This window comes from Ostrea edulis, chromosome 1 (genome assembly GCF_947568905.1).
Source record: "Ostrea edulis chromosome 1, xbOstEdul1.1, whole genome shotgun sequence".
NCBI lineage: Eukaryota > Metazoa > Mollusca > Bivalvia > Ostreida > Ostreidae > Ostrea > Ostrea edulis.
The window spans coordinates 35,357,452-35,377,027 of NC_079164.1; the positions used below are offsets into that span (position 1 = coordinate 35,357,452).

At 36.9% G+C, this 19,576-nt stretch overlaps 1 protein-coding gene across 1 annotated transcript; it reads left to right on the forward strand.

Annotated features, from left to right (window-relative positions):
• The first annotated feature begins 11,078 nt into the window (after positions 1-11,078).
• On the forward strand, positions 11,079-18,894 carry LOC125658282 (uncharacterized). Its single transcript, XM_048889500.2, has 5 exons — positions 11,079-11,300; positions 13,570-13,708; positions 15,038-15,174; positions 15,742-15,919; positions 17,765-18,894. The coding sequence occupies exons 1-5, from the start codon at positions 11,101-11,103 to the stop codon at positions 18,404-18,406; spliced, it is 1,296 nt and encodes a 431-aa protein (XP_048745457.2). The 5' UTR covers positions 11,079-11,100; the 3' UTR covers positions 18,407-18,894.
• Positions 18,895-19,576: the final 682 nt, after the last annotated feature.

Genomic DNA, 19,576 nt, shown 5'->3' on the forward strand with positions numbered 1-19,576 from the left:
GATTGTTATTTTCTTATAGATTCGTATTGTTCTATAGGAAGTGTGATGTTTAAACTATGTCGGTTGTGTATATAACAGGGGAGAGATTCAGAAAATTATGAAGGTATGGGTGCAAAATTAAATGATAAACTATGTTGGTTGTGTATATAGCAGCTAAGGGACAGACAGGGGTGGATGCAAAATTAAATGATATTTTTCCATTCAAGAAGGGAGTTGCTTTTTAGCTCACCTGAACCGAAGGTTCAAGTGAGCTATTCTGATCACATTTTGTCCGGCGTCTGTCTGTCTGTCTGTAAACTTTTCACTTTTTCGACTTCTTTTCCAGAACCACTGGGCCAATTTCAACCAAACTTGGCCAAAAGCATCCTTGGGTGAAGGGCTTTCAAGTTTGTTCAAATGAAGGGCCATGTCCCTTTCAAAGGGGAGATAATCACAAAAATGCAAAAATAGGGTGGGGTCATTTAAAAATCTTCTTCTCAAGAACCACTGGGCCAGAAGAGCTGAAATTTACCTGAAAGCTTCCTGACATATTGCAGATTCAAGTTTGTTCAAATCATGGGCCCCTGGGGTTGGATGGGGCCACAATAGGGGATCAAAGTTTTACATACAAATATATAGGAAAAATCTTTAAAAATCTTCTTCTCAAGAACCTGAGCTAGAAAAGCTGATTTTTACATGAAAACTTTCTGACATAATGCAGATTCAAGTTTGTTCAAATCATGGGCCCCTGGGGTTGGATGGGGCCACAATAGGGGATCAAAGTTTTACATACAAATATATAGGAAAAATCTTTAAAAATCTTCTTCTCAAGAACCTGAGCTAGAAAAGCTGATTTTTACATGAAAACTTTCTGACATAATGCAGATTCAAGTTTGTTCAAATCATGGCCCCCGGGGGTAGGATGGGGCCACAAGGGGGGGGGGGATCAAAGTTTTACATACAAATATATAGGGAAAAACTTTAAAAATCTTCTCAAGAACCACTAAGCCAGAAAAGCTGAGATTTACATGAAAGCTTCCTGACATAATTCAAATTCAAGTTTGTTCAAATCATGGGCTCCGGGGGTGGGATGGGGCCACAATAGGGGATCAAAGTTTTACATACAAATATATAGGAAAAATCTTCTTCTCAAGAACCACTGAGCCAGAAAAGCTGATTTTTACATGAAAACTTTCTGACATAGTGCAGATTCAAATTTGTTCAAATCATGGCCCCCGGGGGTAGGATGGGGCCACAAGGGGGGATCAAAGTTTTACATACAAGTATATAGTTAAAATCTTTTTCTCAATAACCACTGAGTCAGAAAAGCTGATATTTACAAGAAAACTTTCTGACATAGTGCAGATTCAAGTTTGTTCAAATCATGGCCCCCGGGGGGTAGGATGGGGCCACAAGTGGGGGGAGGGTTCAAAGTTTTACATACAAATATAGGAAAAAGCTTTAAAAATCTTCTTCTCAAGAACCATTGGGCCAAAGAAGTTCACATTTACATGAAAGCTTTCTGACATAGTGTAGATTCAAGTTTGCAAAGGGTAGTTTGGGCCATAATAGGGACTAAGGTTTTACATGCAAATATATATGGAAAGTCTTCAGATATGGGCCAAGGTGACTCAGGTGAGCGATGTGGCCCATGGGCCTCTTGTTTGGTGAAATGTTCAGACCAAAGAGGGTACAAAATTCTGCATGATTTTGTTAACTTTTTTATGGTTTAATAGTTCTTGCAAAATGTCAAAATCTTTCCTACAAAAGATAAGTTAATTTATAATAATCAAAAGTTACACTTATTGATCCTCTGGTTGTAAATGAACTCAGAATGCATGTATTTAGAAAGTTTTGGGACAGTGGTAGATCTAAAGGAGAGTTATGGGGGTTGCAACCTGGTTGAATACTTTAAACAAAAATTGCCATATTTTGTCATTTTTGGCGGAAAAGGAACAAACTTGGTTAGCATACCTTCCACACCCACCTCTTTGAAAACTTTCTGAACCACCACTGCTGAATATTACATGAATACAGAGATTCCCTTCATGCATCAACGACTGGATCCATAGACAAGAGGTCCATGGGTTGCATCGCTCACCTGAATCACCTTGGTCCCTATTTAAATATTTTCCCTACGTATTCACATGTAAAACTTTGATCCCTATTGTGGCCCCAATCTACCCCCAGGGGTCATGATGTTTACAAACTTCAATCTGCACTATGTCAGGAAGCTTTGATTTAAATGTAAACTTTTCTGGCCCTGTGGTTCTTGAGAAGATTTTTAAAGATTTTCCCAATATATATTTGTATGTAAAAATTTGATCCCCTATTGTAGCCCCACCCTATCCCTGGGGGCCATGGTTTTTACAAACTTTATTCTGCACTACGTCAGGAAACTTTCAAGTAAATATAAACTTTTCTGGCTCAGTGGTTCTTAAGAAGAATTTTTTTAAAAAGATTTTCCCTGTATATTTGTTAGCTGACCCGTTTTATATTCTTATGACGTAGAATTAATTCAAAATCTTCTACGCGAGAAGAAAAAATTCCTTGCTGTGGCCTTCAATTCGACATCTATATATATCAACGTTTTATATATTAACAAAAATAATTTTCATTCATATGTCAATTCGAAATATCCCTGTGATCTCGAAATAAAAGATATTACAGAGTCGTCCACTTCTGCTTCATACTTCAATATTTTATTGAAAGTAGATAGCTTTTCCATTGTCAACTTCCCATATTTATGTAGAAATATTCATTATCACCTGCATCTGGTGTTTATATACATGTATCTCAACTGATTCAATACGCAAGAACTTGTTCTGCTTATGGTCAGTTTTTGAATCGAGGTAGGCTACTGACAAACAAGTTGATGGTGCAGGGGTTCCAACAGTCTCGTTTTAAGTCAGCATTTTGCAAATTCTATGGTCGTTATAACGATCTGGTTTGCCAATACTATTATGATTAGGTCAATTGCAGTCTGACGTGTTTCATACTGATTGTTAGGCCATTGTTGGCACACTGATTTTGACTACGGATAACCTCATCAGGATATAAGGCTCATGTCGGGTGTGACCGGTCGACAGGGGATGCTTACTCCTCTAAGGCTCATGATCCCACCTCTGGTATATCCAGGGGTCTGTCTTTGCCCAACTCTCTATTTTGTATTGCTTATAAGAATTATGAAATTGATCACTGTTCGTTATTTTCACCTTTCATGTAAAAGGTTGATCCCCTATAGTGGCCCCACCCTACCCCCGGGGTCTGTGATGTTATCAAACTTGAATCTGCACTATGTCAGGAAGCTTAATTTATATATGTGTAATTTTCTCTGGCCCAATGGTTCTTTAAAAGAAGATTTTTAAAGGTTTTCCCTATATATTTGTGTGTAAAACTTTCATCCCCTATTATGGCCTCACTCTACTTCTGGGGGCCATGATTTTAACAAACTTGAATCTGCACTATGTCAGCAAGCTTCCATGTAAATCTCAGCTCTTCTGGCTCATTGGTTCTTGAGAAGAAGATTTTTAAAGATTTTCCCTAGTTATTCCAATACAAATCTTTGATACCCTATTGTGGCCCATCCTACCCCTGGGGCCCATGGCTTTAACAAACTTGAATCTGCACTTTATCAGGAAGCTTAAATGCAAATATAAACTTTTGTAGTCCAGCGGTTCTTGAGAAGAAGATTAATGTTAAATATTTCCCTATACATGTATATTTGTATGTAAGACTTTAATCCCCTATTGTGGCCCCATCGTACCTTCAGGTGCCATAATTTTGATGAATCTTTCATGCAAATGTACTTCCTAGCCAAGTGGTTCCTCAGAAGAATATTTTGAAAGATTTTTCTTAGGTATTTGCCTGTAAATCTTTTATCCCCTATTGTGACTCCAACCTACCCCCGGGGGCATGGTTTTAACAAATTTGAATCTGCACTGTCAGGATGCTTTAATTCATATGAATTTCTTCTGACCCAGTGGTTCTTGAGAATATTTAGATGACCCCACCCTATTTTTGTTATTTATCTCCCCTTTGAAGGGGCATAGTCCTTCATTTGACCAAACTTGAAAGCCCTTCAGTGGATCCAGGGCAAAACCCTGGTGGTGGGGGCCCAGAGGGCGAAGCCCCCGGAAGCTCCTGGATTTTACAGGGCCTGAAATATGTCTCCTATTTAGTCATTTGTACTATATTTTATCAATTTTAATAAGGTGAAATTAAAATAAAATGACGCAAATTTTAAAGAGTTTTTGGAAACAAAAATTAAGTTCTCATACTAAAGTAATTCAAGAAATCAAAATATTTTGTCATTTATTTCTCCGAGAGTGGAATAAATTATTGCTTCTATTATCGTTTAGTACATTTTTCTAAACAAGATAACACGATTTACCTAAAATTTGAAAAATTTAGGGGGACGCACGCCGGCTGTGGCCCCTCCCCTTAAATCCGCCACTGCTCTAGACCATATTTCGTATATATCCATTGGTTAATTCATATAGTAACTAAGATGGACATCAATATTTGTGCACACACACACTTTTTGCATGAGAAAAGTGCTTGATTTCTTTTCCACTATAGATGACCTATATAATGGCAATACGAGTACGATATATCCATTAGAGGATACATTAAAAGTTACAGGGAAGTTTACCCGACTGCAAATTATTGTTCTACATACCTCGATAAGGAAGTTGAAAAAAAAAAAAGCTTTAAAAAAGTCCAAGTTCTTTGTCTTGATATAAATAAGACTTCAAATACTTTCAAGTTTCTCCGATAATTGCACGCAAGTTTCGCAAATGAAAGCTTCTTCCTCGCTGACTAGGGACTGACTGTTCGTTATGCTGTTGTATCTTTTTTTACTCCATTTTGTGGAATTCTTTGTGGCGGGAGAAAACTGCACATTTATGGGTGAATGCAAGTGTTTTGTAACTATTGAAGGTGTTGTTGCAGACTGTTCTAAATTGAATTTAACATCGTCAAGGTTACCAGTGTTCCACAATGGGGTAATAGCCATTGATCTGAGTCACAACAAGCTTACCGATTTTCCTACTGTTCTTCCTGTCAACTTGGTCCATCTAAATTTGAGCTTCAACAATTTAGAAGGAAATGTAGTGAACACCTACACATTAACTTTTGGAACCGCACTGAAGTCGCTTAAGCTGGATAACAACAATTTAAGCTATGTTTCGAATTTAAAGAATGTTTTTGATAAATTTGAAAATCTGACATTGCTTTCAATGAAATATAAGTTTACTCCAAGAAATACTTCATTCTTCGTGGGGCTTCTAGAAAACTTGGTACATTTAACTCAACTAGACTACAATGGATACAACCATGGAACAGTTTCTTCTCTTTTTGATGGCCATAATAATTCTCTTCAACGACTTGACCTTTCGGGATCTGATGGAACATGTTATATGGAACACATAGGAAAAGATATGTTTCAAAATCTCACAGACCTTAAGTCTATATCTGTGTCATATTGTGGAGTAAAATCCGTGGATTTAGGTGTATTTGAGCATTTGTTCATGCTTCAACATCTTGACATCTCCAATAACAAACAACTCACTTTGGATGTTCTTGCAAACCTCACATTTTCGGATCCATCTTCGATCCAGCAGTTAGTCGTAAATCAAGTTCATTGTACATTTGGATTGACAACCGAGATTCGAGAAGAGCATGTGAAACCCTGGTCTGAAACAAACTTGACAGAGCTTTCTGTGGCGTCGAACAGAATTGCACTTCTGCAGGTACAAGTCCTAAAGATGCTACCCAAATCATTACAAGTCATCAACATTGCAGATAATCAGTTAATGTACGGTTTGTATGTTTTCCATCTCGCCAACCTGGAAAATTTGAAAACTCTGAACATCAGCTACCAAATCAACTCTCATTCCCCAACAATTACAGACTTTTTGGAGCAGTGCAAAGACAGAAGAGAAAAAATGAAGTTGCCTTTGCGGTCCTCTGAAATCCAATCCATCCTTCAGCATGGATATTATGATACAAATTTTACAATGTACATACCACCTCGTTTAACGACGATCTTTGTTAGCCAAACGAGGTATACGCTCTCAGTGCAAAACTTATTTATATTGGCAAATAATGCAGTCACCAAATTGATCGCCAATAAAAATCTTTTTTTCGAAATTCGCGCCCCAATGATGGGTTTGCAACGATTGGAACATGTTGACCTTTCCGAAAATATGGGTTCTTTTATAGCGGGTGACTCCTTCATAGACTGTAAGAACTTAAAAGTCCTCAATCTCTCATACAATTTTCTAGGAAGTTGCATGGAAAATGATACGAATGGAAACGTCTTCAACCACTTGTATAACTTGGAAGTATTTGATTTGTCATATAATCGAATCTTAAGTCTTTCTAATCAGGCATTTAAAAGTTTCTACAATATAAAAAATCTGACACTCAGTTTTAACAAATTGTGCGAATGGAATGTGGATGTGGAGCATATGAAGAACCTTGAACTGTTAGATCTCTCATACAATGAGATTCCTATTTTCAACGAGAAGATGATTCGGGCCCTCGAATCCCTTCGCCCGTTAGGAGTTACAAAAATCAATCTCTACAAGAACCCACTACACTGTTCTTGTGAGAGTCTTGAGTTTTTGAAATGGATGAATCGCTCCACTCGCGTTCATTTTATTCACATGGAAAATTATACGTGCCACTTTGCCAACGGGACGAAGGGAGCAATTGGTGACATACAAAGTCTGGTTGTGCGAATGGAGAGGCAGTGCGCTAAGTATTCCACTTTAATTACAATGTGTGTTTTGGGGATGTTTGTTTTTTTCATTGTCGTGGTAAAAGGCCTTCTTTATCGCTATAAATGGAGAATCAAATACATGTATTACAATGCAAAAAGCAGGTACAAGGCTAGAAGATGCGAAAAGAAGGAACATCCGGTGAAATATCGCTTTGATGCCTTCATTTCCTTTGCGGAGGAAGATCAACACCTGTTTATTGATGAAATCCTGAGGATTGAGCGTTCGGAGCATGTGCGATACTGTATTCACAGTCGTGATTTTATTCCAGGAACAAACATTGCCGACAACATTGTCAATACTATTCGTAACAGTAGAAGAACTGTCTGTATGTTGTCCATCAACTACGTACGATCACTATGGTGTATGTTTGAGTTCAACATGGCGCGGATGGAGGGTATCTACTCGGCCTCAAGACACGGAGAAAATGTCACGTTGCTTGTTGTTCTGAACGAAAACGTAATCGCCCACAGGGACCTGTCGCCCTCTATGATCAGTCTTATGGAGTCCCAGTCTTATTTAAAGTTTCCGACGGACAAGAAGGAACTCCGTGCTTTCTGGGAGAAGTTTTCGATCTACCTGCAGGATTTCACTGAAACGTTATGAATTGAAACGGATTGATCAAGTTCAAATAACTATTCTAACTCCATATCTAACAAATCATGCAAGATTTGTAAAAAAAAAAGAAAAGAAGATAGTGGACTTGATTTATGCAATTAACGACAAATCAGCTCTTCTGTGATGGAGGTCCGTTGCGTATTCTATTGAACGATTTCAAGATTGGGTACAGTGTGTTAATTACATACGTCTATTATAGACTGGTTACGTAGATTACGTGAAGTGACATAGGACCGCGTGAATTGTGTTCAGATAAGCCGGTGTTATACATTTACATCAAATTACATATAACCGTACCAAGAAGAAATTGTTGAATTCGTGTTGATTGTCGATTTTGAAGTCACATGGTCAAAGGTCAGGGTCAAATTATCTTTGACATAAGAAAATATTGTCTGCTCAATATCTTGAAATACGGTAGTCATCAAACTTTGTATACATGTAAACCATAATATGTAGATAATCGTTATTAATTTTAAAAACATAGGTCTTTATAGATAAGAAAATATTGGCCGCTTAATATTTTTGAGAATCATATTTGCTAAAAATTATAAAGGTCTACGAATCTTTTAAATTCACAATTCTTTCTGAAACTCACCAAATGTTCATCACCCCAGTATTTTATTTTCAATGGTTGATTTCAAATGAAACGACACTTCATTCCCTCCCATATATGTATATATATATATACATGTATATATATATATATATATATATATATATATATATATATATATATATATATATGTTTATATATATATATATATATATCAAAGCTGATTGAGTATACTAGACTAGTTTCTTCAATTCTTTATGTATGAGGTTGTAAACAATGAATCTTAAAAAATAAAGATATAGTACGTTTATTCTAATGAGTGGGACTTCCGACAGAAATGAAAGTAGGATGTACATATTAAGGAAATATGTATTTGTTTAAAAAAGAAACCCAGGAGGGTTTGAACAACAAAGTTTCACGCCGGTCGGCACACTTTTCATGACGCACTAATCAATTTACATGTATCATAACCTCATATATTTTCAAAAATGAAACTTTCTTGTCAAATGACCATTATAATATATTTTATCATTTATTTTATACATGTTCAATGTTATGCTCATTTTGGACCTAATTTGGAATAAATCATGTAATATTGTATCTAATAAAATAATTCGTAAAGATAGAAATTGTTTTGGAGGCGGTGTTATGATATATTTGTCAAATCAACTACGCGCTACAAGACGCCCAGACTTTGAGCCCGCCGATCTTGAGTGTATATGGATTGAAGTAGATAACAATACCTGTGTTTATCATCTTTGCTGTATTTATAGGCCTCCCAGTTCCGACAGCTCTTTTTGGTCCAAACTTTCGTGGAGTTTAGACACAGTTAGCGAATATTCCGACAAAATAATTATAGTAGGCGATTTAAATGTAGATTTTCTTAATGCTCCATTATCACACAATATTCGTGAAATTATTTCAACTCATGGTCTAGTAAATAATATAACTGTCGCTACACGGAACCTGGCACTGCTTGACCCAATATTGACCTCTACAGAGATTCAATCGTGTGAATCGGGTGTATTACAAATCGAACCGACGATCAGTGATCATAGTGCCACATACATCTCCCTCTTTTCGAACATAAAGTACAATCGTGCATACACGCGTAAAGTATGGATTTATAAAAATGCTGACTTTATAAAACTCAATTATTTAATTGAAAATTGTAACTGGGCAAATATTATCAACGGAGCAGATACTTTAGATTTGGCAACCAAACATTTTACATCCGAATTTCTTTCTTGTGTTCGTCAATGTATACCTGAACAAATTATAACAGTTCGCCCGCGAGATAAACCATGGTTTGATTCTATGATACGGAAGACAATCAGAATTAGAGATCGGCTTCGCAATAAAGCATTAAAATAAAAAAATGACTCCGACTGGTCTGCTTATAGAAAAGTTCGGAATTCGGTTAACGATATGAAAAAACACGCGATAACAAATTATTATGACAATATAGAAACCTACTTAGACGATTCTAGTAAAGACAATAATAAGTTATATTGGAAGCTGATGAAAGATTCGTTTAATATTAAATCATCGAATGAAATACCTCCAATACAAATTAATGATAACAACGGCGATAACAAGTTAATATATTCTGATTCTGATAAAATAGAAGCATTGTACATGTGGACATACTAATGAAGATATATATCATTTCTTTTTTGCTTGTAAAAATTACTCCAGGGCTAGAAATGATCTTTTTAATCGTCTTTTCATGCTTGACTTGGTTAATATTGATACAAAATTGTTATTATGCGGTGATGTCAATTTACCTCTGCAAACTAATATAACTATTTTTTCAGTTGTTCATAAATTTATAGAAGAAACTTGTAGATTTGTTTAATCATTGTACATTATACCTGTTAATTATTACCTTGCATGACATATTGTAATATTTTAGGAGAGGGACTTGTAAGTTGTCAGAACTTGTTCCCAATCCTTTTGATTTCATCAATAAAATATGTTCAAAACAAAACAATTGTATCCACTGACCGCGGGTTTATGGCATCTGTTGTTTACACACAAAAAAGGGAAGTGTTTTTGAGGTCTATCCAATTTATTTCATGTACACAATAGAAATATCAACAGTGCCTAGAATGTTTAGACACGTTTTCTCTTTTTTCCCTTTTTCCTGACGATGACCGAGTCATCCATGAAGATTTCCCGGAGCTTGTCACGTGATCCTTGGAACGTTCGTGTAAATGTCAGCGAACTGTTTACACATCATTTCCCCCTTTCTAACAGTGTTTGAAACTTGATGTAAAAATTAGCTAGATTTGCAGGGCTAACTGTTTGTAAAAGTTGTTAGCCCTGCCAAATACCTATTAGCCCCTGAGAAAATAACTGCCATGTTTAGAATTACTTTTATTACTACGTGTCTCTATTTTCTAATGAAATACGACGGGTCTAATTCGTTTCTACTACGAAACTCTTCCTAGTAACAAACAAACAAACAAACGAAAACATGACACGAGCCTTGTTTACATAACAAAGAATTGTGAGCTCTGTATCTCCCATGTACCTTGACAACTGACATTCAAATTTGCTGACCACTAGAAATACCTTAGTTAAGCATTCTAAACATTAAAAATAGAAAAATAAAATTTGAAAAAATTCAGCTCAAATCTTGCCCATGCCTCATTAAAGAAAACTTCTTGATGTGCATGTTGTAAAATTATTATGCATCAGGATATTCTGTGTCATTTCGATCTCCACAGATAGTAAATATATTGTTGAAAAACTTGATATACAAATGTTTGATATTTTTGCGTAAATGTGTATCAAATTATAAATTTGGTCTTTTTCATTACTGTTGAGTTCCAGAAAAAAAGTGTTTTACGTCTTTTTCTTGCTTTCAACATTTAAAACCTGTACATTAAGTTACCTGTGATACAGTAGATCTACATTAAGTTGAAAAATGTCCCCCTCACCCCCCAAAGAATACATAGCAAAAAAGTAATTCACCTCTAACTGGTGACGTCTCAATATAAGTGAAAAATTCTCGATGGGACGTAAAACAAACAAGCAACCACAAAAAGAGGAGGACGGGCATCCTTTAAATCCGCCACTGGGTTTCTTTGTTATTGTACAACACATGCGCTGTACACGATCTTCTTACTTTCAATCTTTCCTACTTTCATATTTAGCCTGATGGCTACGCGAGTGGCAGTGATTGGGGCCGGTGCAGCTGGTCTCTGTGCCGTCCGTCATCTGTGTGCTAGCCCGGATCTCTTTAGTGTGGTTTGTTTTGAGATAAATTCTGTAGTTGGAGGGACATGGGTCTATACAGACGCTACAGGAAAAGACGAGAATGGTTTACCAATCCAATCGTCCATGTACAAAAATCTCAGGTAAGGTCAGTTTCATAACATAGGAATATATATTTATCATACACTGAACTTATGAAATATATAATATGCAGAATTTTTGAAGGAGTACCTTCAGCTCATGTTTTTATAATTCAAAAGATATAACGGAACGCAGTGGCGGATCCAGAAAAAATACACTGATTTAAGGGAGCGTGATCCAAGTTTTATCTTTTCCACTCAAAAAAGGGGGATTGAAGACACCCTCCCCCCCCCCCCCCCCCAATAACTTAGTTTGAAAAAATATTCAAACCGAAGGGGAGGTTGCAACCCCCGTAACCCCCTCTAGATCCGCCACTGGAACGTCTCGTCGATAATGGTACATGCTATCTTATCTTATGAATAAATTCAAAGTTGTTGACGTAGACCTACATTTAATAGTACATTCTTATAAGAGTGAAATAGCATGGGCATCAGAACAGATAATGTTTACAATTTAAACTTGTAAAATGTCCTTAGAGGTTATTTGTAGCATATTGCATCCTAGCCCCTTTCACAACGACGGTCGACGCCGGATGCAAAATTCTAGTCATCCGGCATCTAAGGTTCTAATGCCGGTGTCAACACGGTAATTCACGATGCAAACACGTAAAACACCGGTTTCTTTACGGATAAGCACGGTAGCTACCCGTGTTAACATCGTGACTGTCCGTGTAGTTTCCGAGAACAATTCGTGTACAGTCCGTAAACATCCGTGTTTTTCAGCAGAAATGTTTCGTACACGGGAGTACCCCGGGCTTTACACGGACACTTTGGTGACTACACGGACCTCTCGGTTGATACACGGATGTACATGGAACCTACACGGATCAATACGGATGCTTTTCTTCCTGGATGATCCGAGGAAAAAATTAAACATGTTTAATTTTCCCCCAGTTTGGCTTGACCATGCCAGATGGTGCCGGACGCCGCCGGATGCATATACGGTGTGTACACGGTGGATTGCCACGGACCATCACGGATTGACGATCCGGGATGATCCGGCGTTTTATCCATGAATGTGTGAAAGGGGTTTAAATGCTCAAGAACGATATTCTTTGTTGGTTTTTAGTTTGACTGTTTTAGCTCACCTGAGCTGAAAGCTCAAGTGAGCTTTTCTGATCGCCTGTTGTCCGTTCGTCTGTAAACTTTTTACATTTTCAACTTCTTCTCCAGAACCACTGGACCAATTTCAACCAAACTTGACCAAAAGCATCCTTGGGTGAAGGGTCATACCCCTTCAAATGAGAGATAATCACAAAATTGCAAAAATAGATTGATCACTGTTTGTTATCTTCACCTTGCATTGGGGTCATTTAAAAATCTCCTCAAGAACCACTGAGCCAGAAGAGCTGAAATTTACATGAAAACTTCCTGACATAGTGTAGATTCAAATTTGTTAAAATCATGAGGCCGGGGGTAGGATGGGGCCACAATAGGGGATCAAAGTTTTACATACAAAAATGTAGGGAAAATCTTTAAAAAACCACTGGGCTAGGAAAGTACAAATTTACATGAAATCTTTCTGACATACTGCAGATTCAAGTTTGTTAAAATCATGGCCCCTGGGGGTAGGATGGGGCCCGCAATAGGGGATCAAAGTTTTATATACAAATATATAGAGAATTTTTTTTAAAGTCTTCTTCTTAAGAATCACTGGGCCAGAAAAGTTTACATTTACATGAAAGCTTTCTGACATAGCGCAGATTCAAGTTGTAAAAATCATGGCCCCTGGTGGTAGGTTGGGGCCATAATAGGGATCAAAGTTTTACATGCGAACATAGTATAGGGAAAATATTTAAATATAGGCCAAGGTGACTCAGGTGAGCGATGTGGCCTATGGGCCTCTTGTTTTTTAAATGAATTACTGAATAACAGTTCAAATATTTGACATTAACAAACTACATGTATTTAAAGTGTAGCTTTTGAGTTTGCCTTTGAAATTATTCTGTCTAATGATCTTTTCTCAAATTTTTCCAAAGTTATCAATAAATTTGAAGAATAATGTGTGTGTGTGTGTGTGTGAGAGAGAGAGAGAGAGAGAGAGAGAGAGAGAGAGAGAGAGAGAGAGAGGGAGGGAGAGAGGGGGGGGTAGTGTGATGGCAGTTTTTTTTTGGTTTTTTTTGCATCTATGATCCGATTAAAGTAAGATATTTTATTCGCTCCTAAAGTGAAGTACAAGTTGTAGTAACTTAATACATATTTAGGAGAATGGATTGAAGATCTACCCCCCCCCCCCCAGATGAATCTTTAATCTCCTAATTTTATTTCACAGGACTAACATACCGAAGGAAACGATGGCTTTCCCGAAGTTTCCATTTAAAACATCTCTGCCTTCTTTTGTAACACATCAGGATGTGTTAGAATACTTGCAGAGTTATGCAGATCACTACAATCTTTATAGATATATCAAGGTAAAGAACTTTGAGGATTCCACACCGGAATAGGACCCTGCCATTAACGACATTTGCTACAAACATTTTACAAAAATGATGAAAATAAAAACTTAATTTATCTTTTTTTTTAAAAATTAAAATGAATACAATTTACTGTATGGAAGTCCAAAATAAAGGGGAAAATTTATATAGAGTTGAATAGGGAGGAGTAATATATTTCAAATTTTGAACATCATGATTTTTTTTTTTTTTTTTTTTTTTTTTTTTACAATTTCCCTATTTTTAGGTCAACTGAGTCACTCAGGTGACCTAGTCCATTGGTCTTCGTCCGTCGTCGTGCGTTGTTCGTTAACAATTTTACATTTTTAACTTCTTGAAAACTTTAAATTGTGAAATGTATGACCTTATCACCCCTTGGGCCTCATGGGCGGGGCCAAATATGATACAAATGCCTTATTTAAAAAACTCTTACTCCCTATTCCCATACATGTGGGAGAAAAATTAAATGCATGGTTATGATATCCACGAAGCCCTCTATAAATTTGTGAAATTCATGGCCTATGGGTCAGGGGTTCAGGCCCTATGATGGGCTCTGTTGGTCATATAGTGAAAATGTAAATAAATCATAGAAAATCTTTTCTACTCCCATATATATTAGAGAAAAACGAAATGCATGATTATATAAATGTCCATGAAGCTCTTTGCCAAAATTGTGGAATTCATGGCTCCTGGGTCAAGGGTTTAGGCCTTCGGACGGGGCCAATATGGCCAAATAGTGAAAATGGATTAAATCTTAGAAATCTTCTTCTCTACTTCTCCTATAAATATTTTAAAATATAAATGTATGATTATGATGTCTATGAAGCTCTCTACCTAAATAGTGAAATTCATGGCTCCTGGGTCAGGGGTTTAAGTCCTTGTTACATAATTAAGATGGGTTTTTAAAAAAAAAAAAAAAAATAGGGAATATTAAAATGATTTATATGCTTCAAACTTCCATTTTTCCTTCTTCTGTAATTGAATATGAATTGTTTCTATTTTGAAGATCACAAGACTCCATATTGAGGTTTATATGCAAATATGAGACTCTCTGTATGGACTATGATACTCGGGTAACCGTGGGTCTCTTGTTATTTTAGGAATTTATATTTGTGTATATTACAACCTAGTTATGCCACAAAATATATCAATCCATGCATCCATCTATTTTTCGTTTGTTTGTATCAATTGTCCTATAAATCATGGTGTATCATATATTATGACTGCAAAAATCAAATAAATAAATTTCTCTATGTCTGAATTCTGTACAGTGGTTACATCTTGATGAATAATTCAATATCATGACAGCTAAACACAATGGTGACCAGAGTTCAATGCAGACCATGTACAGAGGACAAGGAATTATGGGAAGTGTCATACTGTGATGTCACAGATCCGGGGCAGGTTCACACTCAGGAGTTCGATGCTGTTGTAGTCTGTAATGGGTGAGCTGATGTGAACTGGTTCTGATCATTCCTGACAAGTACACGTATAACTGATCAAGGACAAATATTTACATTTCCAAGTGTTTTCCCTTTGATATCTTTGCAAATTGTAACGACAGTCATTTTCTCATGAATGTGAACAGTGCGCGTATGAATATTGATTAATCTAGAACACATAGTATGTCTATTTTAACGGCTTGGAATTCCGATAGAAATGAAAGTAGAATGTAGATATAAGAAATAAATTTCATTTTTAAAAAATGCATGAGGGTATGAACTGCAACACTTTCGTGCCGGCATGCTTTGCTTTCGTGCCCTTATGTATTTTCAAAAGAAATTTATTTTTTATTAAGTAGATCTAAATATTTAAATAAAAATTGTATACTCTCTGGTAGATTGTACTCTCTGGTAGATTGAAGATAGTCATTAGACACTTCAGCTGATTTCTGACCGTATGTTACCATGGAAACGCTTTAGTACTGTGGAATGTTTCTCTATGATTTTAATTATTCATATGTACCACTACAATATCCTTGTATACCAATTTCAATGCATACAATATTCCAGTCACTTCTCTCTCCCTCGGTATCCCACAATTGCCGGGATGGAAGACTTCCAAGGTCAGATGATCCACAGTCACGACTATCGAAGCTCCGAAATGTTCCGGGACAAAAGGGTTGTATGTCTGGGGGCAGGTTCATCGGGCCAAGATATTGCTGTGGAGGTTTCACGTGAAGCTTCAATGGTAAGGTGCTTCGTTACTGCAAATAGGTGTTCTTTATTGACAACAAACAGGTAATATATGCATGTTTACGATACTTGCCGTTAGAGGGAGAGAATATGATAGTCTCGTTCGACCAGACGCATGGCTTTTTCTGTAAGACTGCAATCTCTACCCAGTGTTATCGTTCCTTACACTCACTTACATGTGTTAGTGAGAGCAAGGAACGACAACTCTGGGTAGAGAGTGTTAAAACTGTTGTAGACCCATGGTAACGGATCGTTCTGCCAGACGCTTGGCTGTTTCCGTAAGACTCGTTAGAGTTTACGGAAACAGTCGAACGTCTGGTTGAAGCAGATTGCACAAAACCGGATGTATATAAAGACTGTAATTCTCCTCAGACTTACCTATTTAACATATAGATAGTCTGCATAAAATTACGAAATAAATGCGTGTTCAAAACAAAACCCTGGGTTTATACGGTCGATATTCATGTTAAAATGTCTGGCATAAGGGCGCGTTTGATCTTCGCATTTTTGACATTATAGTGCATGAAAGGTGAAGATAACGAACAGTGATCAATCTCATTACTCCTATAAGGAATACAAAATAGAGTTTGGCAAACACGGACCCCTGGATATACCACAGGTGGGTTCAGGTGCCCAGGAGGAGTAAGCATCCCCCGTCGACCGGTCACACCTGCCGTGACCCCTATATCTTTGTGTACATGTTGATTGTTCACAGAGCATATTGGAAATTTCGTAACGTGTCATTACGATATATTCGGTCATCGATGTTTCTCTAAACAATGGACATTCTTCTGATTACATCCAATAACCTTTGAGACTCATTGCACGAGACGGCCGTCATACTGTTCAATTCTCTCTCTATGAAGCTTCCTTGTATCGTCTAGGCTTAACGCAATCTCCACAGCTGGAAACTAGTCTTTGCCTGTTTTTGCATGCTTTATTATATTAGAATGTCGCTCTTTCATTGGATTAAACGCGCCACTTGGCTGCTGACTATATTTCTATAGGCATAAGAAATACATATACTGCAATATGACAAATTTGTGTAAAAATATCACGAGAGATGTGGAAATTGCCGAAAATCGGCGACAATATACAACAGTTATTAGGCTTGTTAATGACTGTCTACGGGAATTGATCAATTGTGATTCCTACTGAGGATGCACGCCGGACCTTGTTTATATCAAACTTTAACGGTGTGATTATCAGAGTATATTTACATGTATACCTGTAGGGTTGCGTGTCTTTTTCTGTATAGAGACTATCTTTTAGATAAAGGAAGAATATCAAAAGACTATCTTCTAGATGAAGGAAGATTGTCAAATAATATAGACATTAAAGAACAATATAGCTCCTCCGTGGAACCTCAACCCCAGTTAATACCATTCGTTGAACTCTCAAGTTTCGCGGTTGAGGAAAACTACAAAGTCTTAAGACACGAATTAGAGTATCAGTCCACAAATGTACAAACTGAAAATAATTTTTTGGCAAATTCACAAACTTTGATGTCCACGAAAATGAATTAAACCACCTTATTAAGGATATGTAAATTTTTCAATTCTGCTCTGTTGTTAGATATCCAAGATGAAAGATCATATTCGCCTTTTCCCCTTTTCTTGAACTCAATCTCACATTCACAAGATAAAGATTTCAGAATGTTGGTAAAGGGATCAAAGTTCACAATGACGCTAACTGTGTGTCCAGGAGTAAAGTAGATAAAACAGAACAATTTTATCATTATTACAGTGAAGTATGTATCAGAAGTGTATCTGTTTCGCAAGGGACAAGGTCAAATCATCACTTAATAATTTTCATTTGAGAATATTTTTGTGTGTTACAGGTTTACTTAAGCCACAACAAACCTCCACTACAGACCTACCTCCCAGACAATGTGCAACAGAAACCGGGAATTAAGAAGTTAGGGACTCGTTCTGTCACCTTCCTGAACGGAGACGAGACAGACATAGACGTTCTACTGCTTTGTACCGGATATCATTATTACTTCCCGTTCCTGTCTGAAGACTGTCAGGTTAAGATTTCTGATGAGAGAATTACTCCTCTGTACAAACACTTGATTCACATTGATCATCCCACCATGGCATTTGTCGGGATGCCCACTGTAATTTGTCCATTTCCCCAGTTTGATGTCCAGATTCAGTTCTTTCTGTCATCATTGTCGGGAAAATGCAGACTACCATCAAAGGAAGACATGCTTTTAGATACAGAGAAGGACTTTCAGAGTAGATTGTCCCAGGGATTACCGGTACGACACGCCCACGTCCTGGGGAACAGACAGTGGGATTATCATTCCGAACTAGCAGAGCTTGCGGGTGTTGAACACATCCCTGTGGCGGTGAAGAAACTATTTGATTACGTACAAGAAAGCCGATTTAAAAACATTGTCGGCTATAAAATCCCGAACTATGAAATCATTGATTCTGAAAGATTCAGGAAAGTAGACAATGGAACTTACAAAAAATAAGATTAAAGGTGGATAAGACTGGATGATCTGATAATTCATTTTTGCAATGAGGGGGTGGGGATGGGGTTAGCTAAACATTTTGCTACAGTTACTATCTACTTCAGTGTCTATACAAACTGTGTCACTCTAACTCGATTGAGCATCACATAACGGTTTGTTTTCGACGTCATGCAATTTTTGGCTCTAGGTTACAAATGGCCGAAATAATAAATGCCAAATTTGACCTCGCAAACTTGTGCGGTGGAGACAACATGGTTAATAGGTGAAATAGATTCTTGCATTTTAGATGAAATCGTATCTACAAGTATTTCATTTTTGTTTTTTGCCCAAAAAAAAGTCTTCCGATCAAATCGCGGTATTTGGAATTGTGTTGTTCAGTGCATTCATGTTTCAGCAAGTTATGAGGATGGCTATGTTTCATTCAAGTGGTATTACTTATTTTCTGTATTTGGTGCCAACATATTATATAATTATATTTCTTCAGCTTGTCTAGTTAAATTTTTTTTTATGTCGATTCAACATTTACCTATGTTATGTCAATAACAGACGTGTGTTGTTTCGATGTAACTTATTTCTCGATTAAAAATAAAAACTGACCTTTCACTCTGATATAAAACCTACTTGTACATCGTATGACATATTACATGTATGTCATTTGTAAATTGTTCGTATTATGGGAAACTATGGAAACGTGTGAGTTCGCGACCCTGTGCTTTCTTTGGTCATATACTATTCTACCACGGCTATTGCAAATATCAAAGGAATGCCGCGGTCATTATTCTGCGATATACGTAATAACTGATTATGAGAAAATTGATACTCATCTCGCTTGCACGTCGTATTTTGCTAATGCAACTATAAAGTCGATGACTGATAATTCAATTCTATACACCATAACAAGAGTACCGCAAATGGTACAATATACGCCCGTCGGACAGTGAAATTCAACATGGAAGCATATTGTGCACTCTGAATTGATACAACACTCATTCTGAATTCTGAATAGAAAAGCGTTAAAGTGGGTTATGGTGCACCAACCCATCTGACGTGAACTAATTATATATTTCTCTGAGAGGGAGACTGTGACAAAATGTTGGTGCAATATCTATCCATGCTGATAAAAAGTCCAGAAAATCATTTGATCTACTTTTAGCCCTAAAGTAGGTCATG

Bases quoted from the DNA above. Each gene is read 5' to 3' on its own strand.
- LOC125658282 (XM_048889500.2), top strand. From the start codon at position 11,101: ATGGCTACGCGAGTGGCAGTGATTGGGGCCGGTGCAGCTGGTCTCTGT. The intron at 13,709-15,037 runs GTAAAGAACTTT...ATATCATGACAG, and splicing joins ATCTTTATAGATATATCAAG to CTAAACACAATGGTGACCAG. The intron at 15,920-17,764 runs GTAAGGTGCTTC...TGTGTGTTACAG, and splicing joins TTTCACGTGAAGCTTCAATG to GTTTACTTAAGCCACAACAA.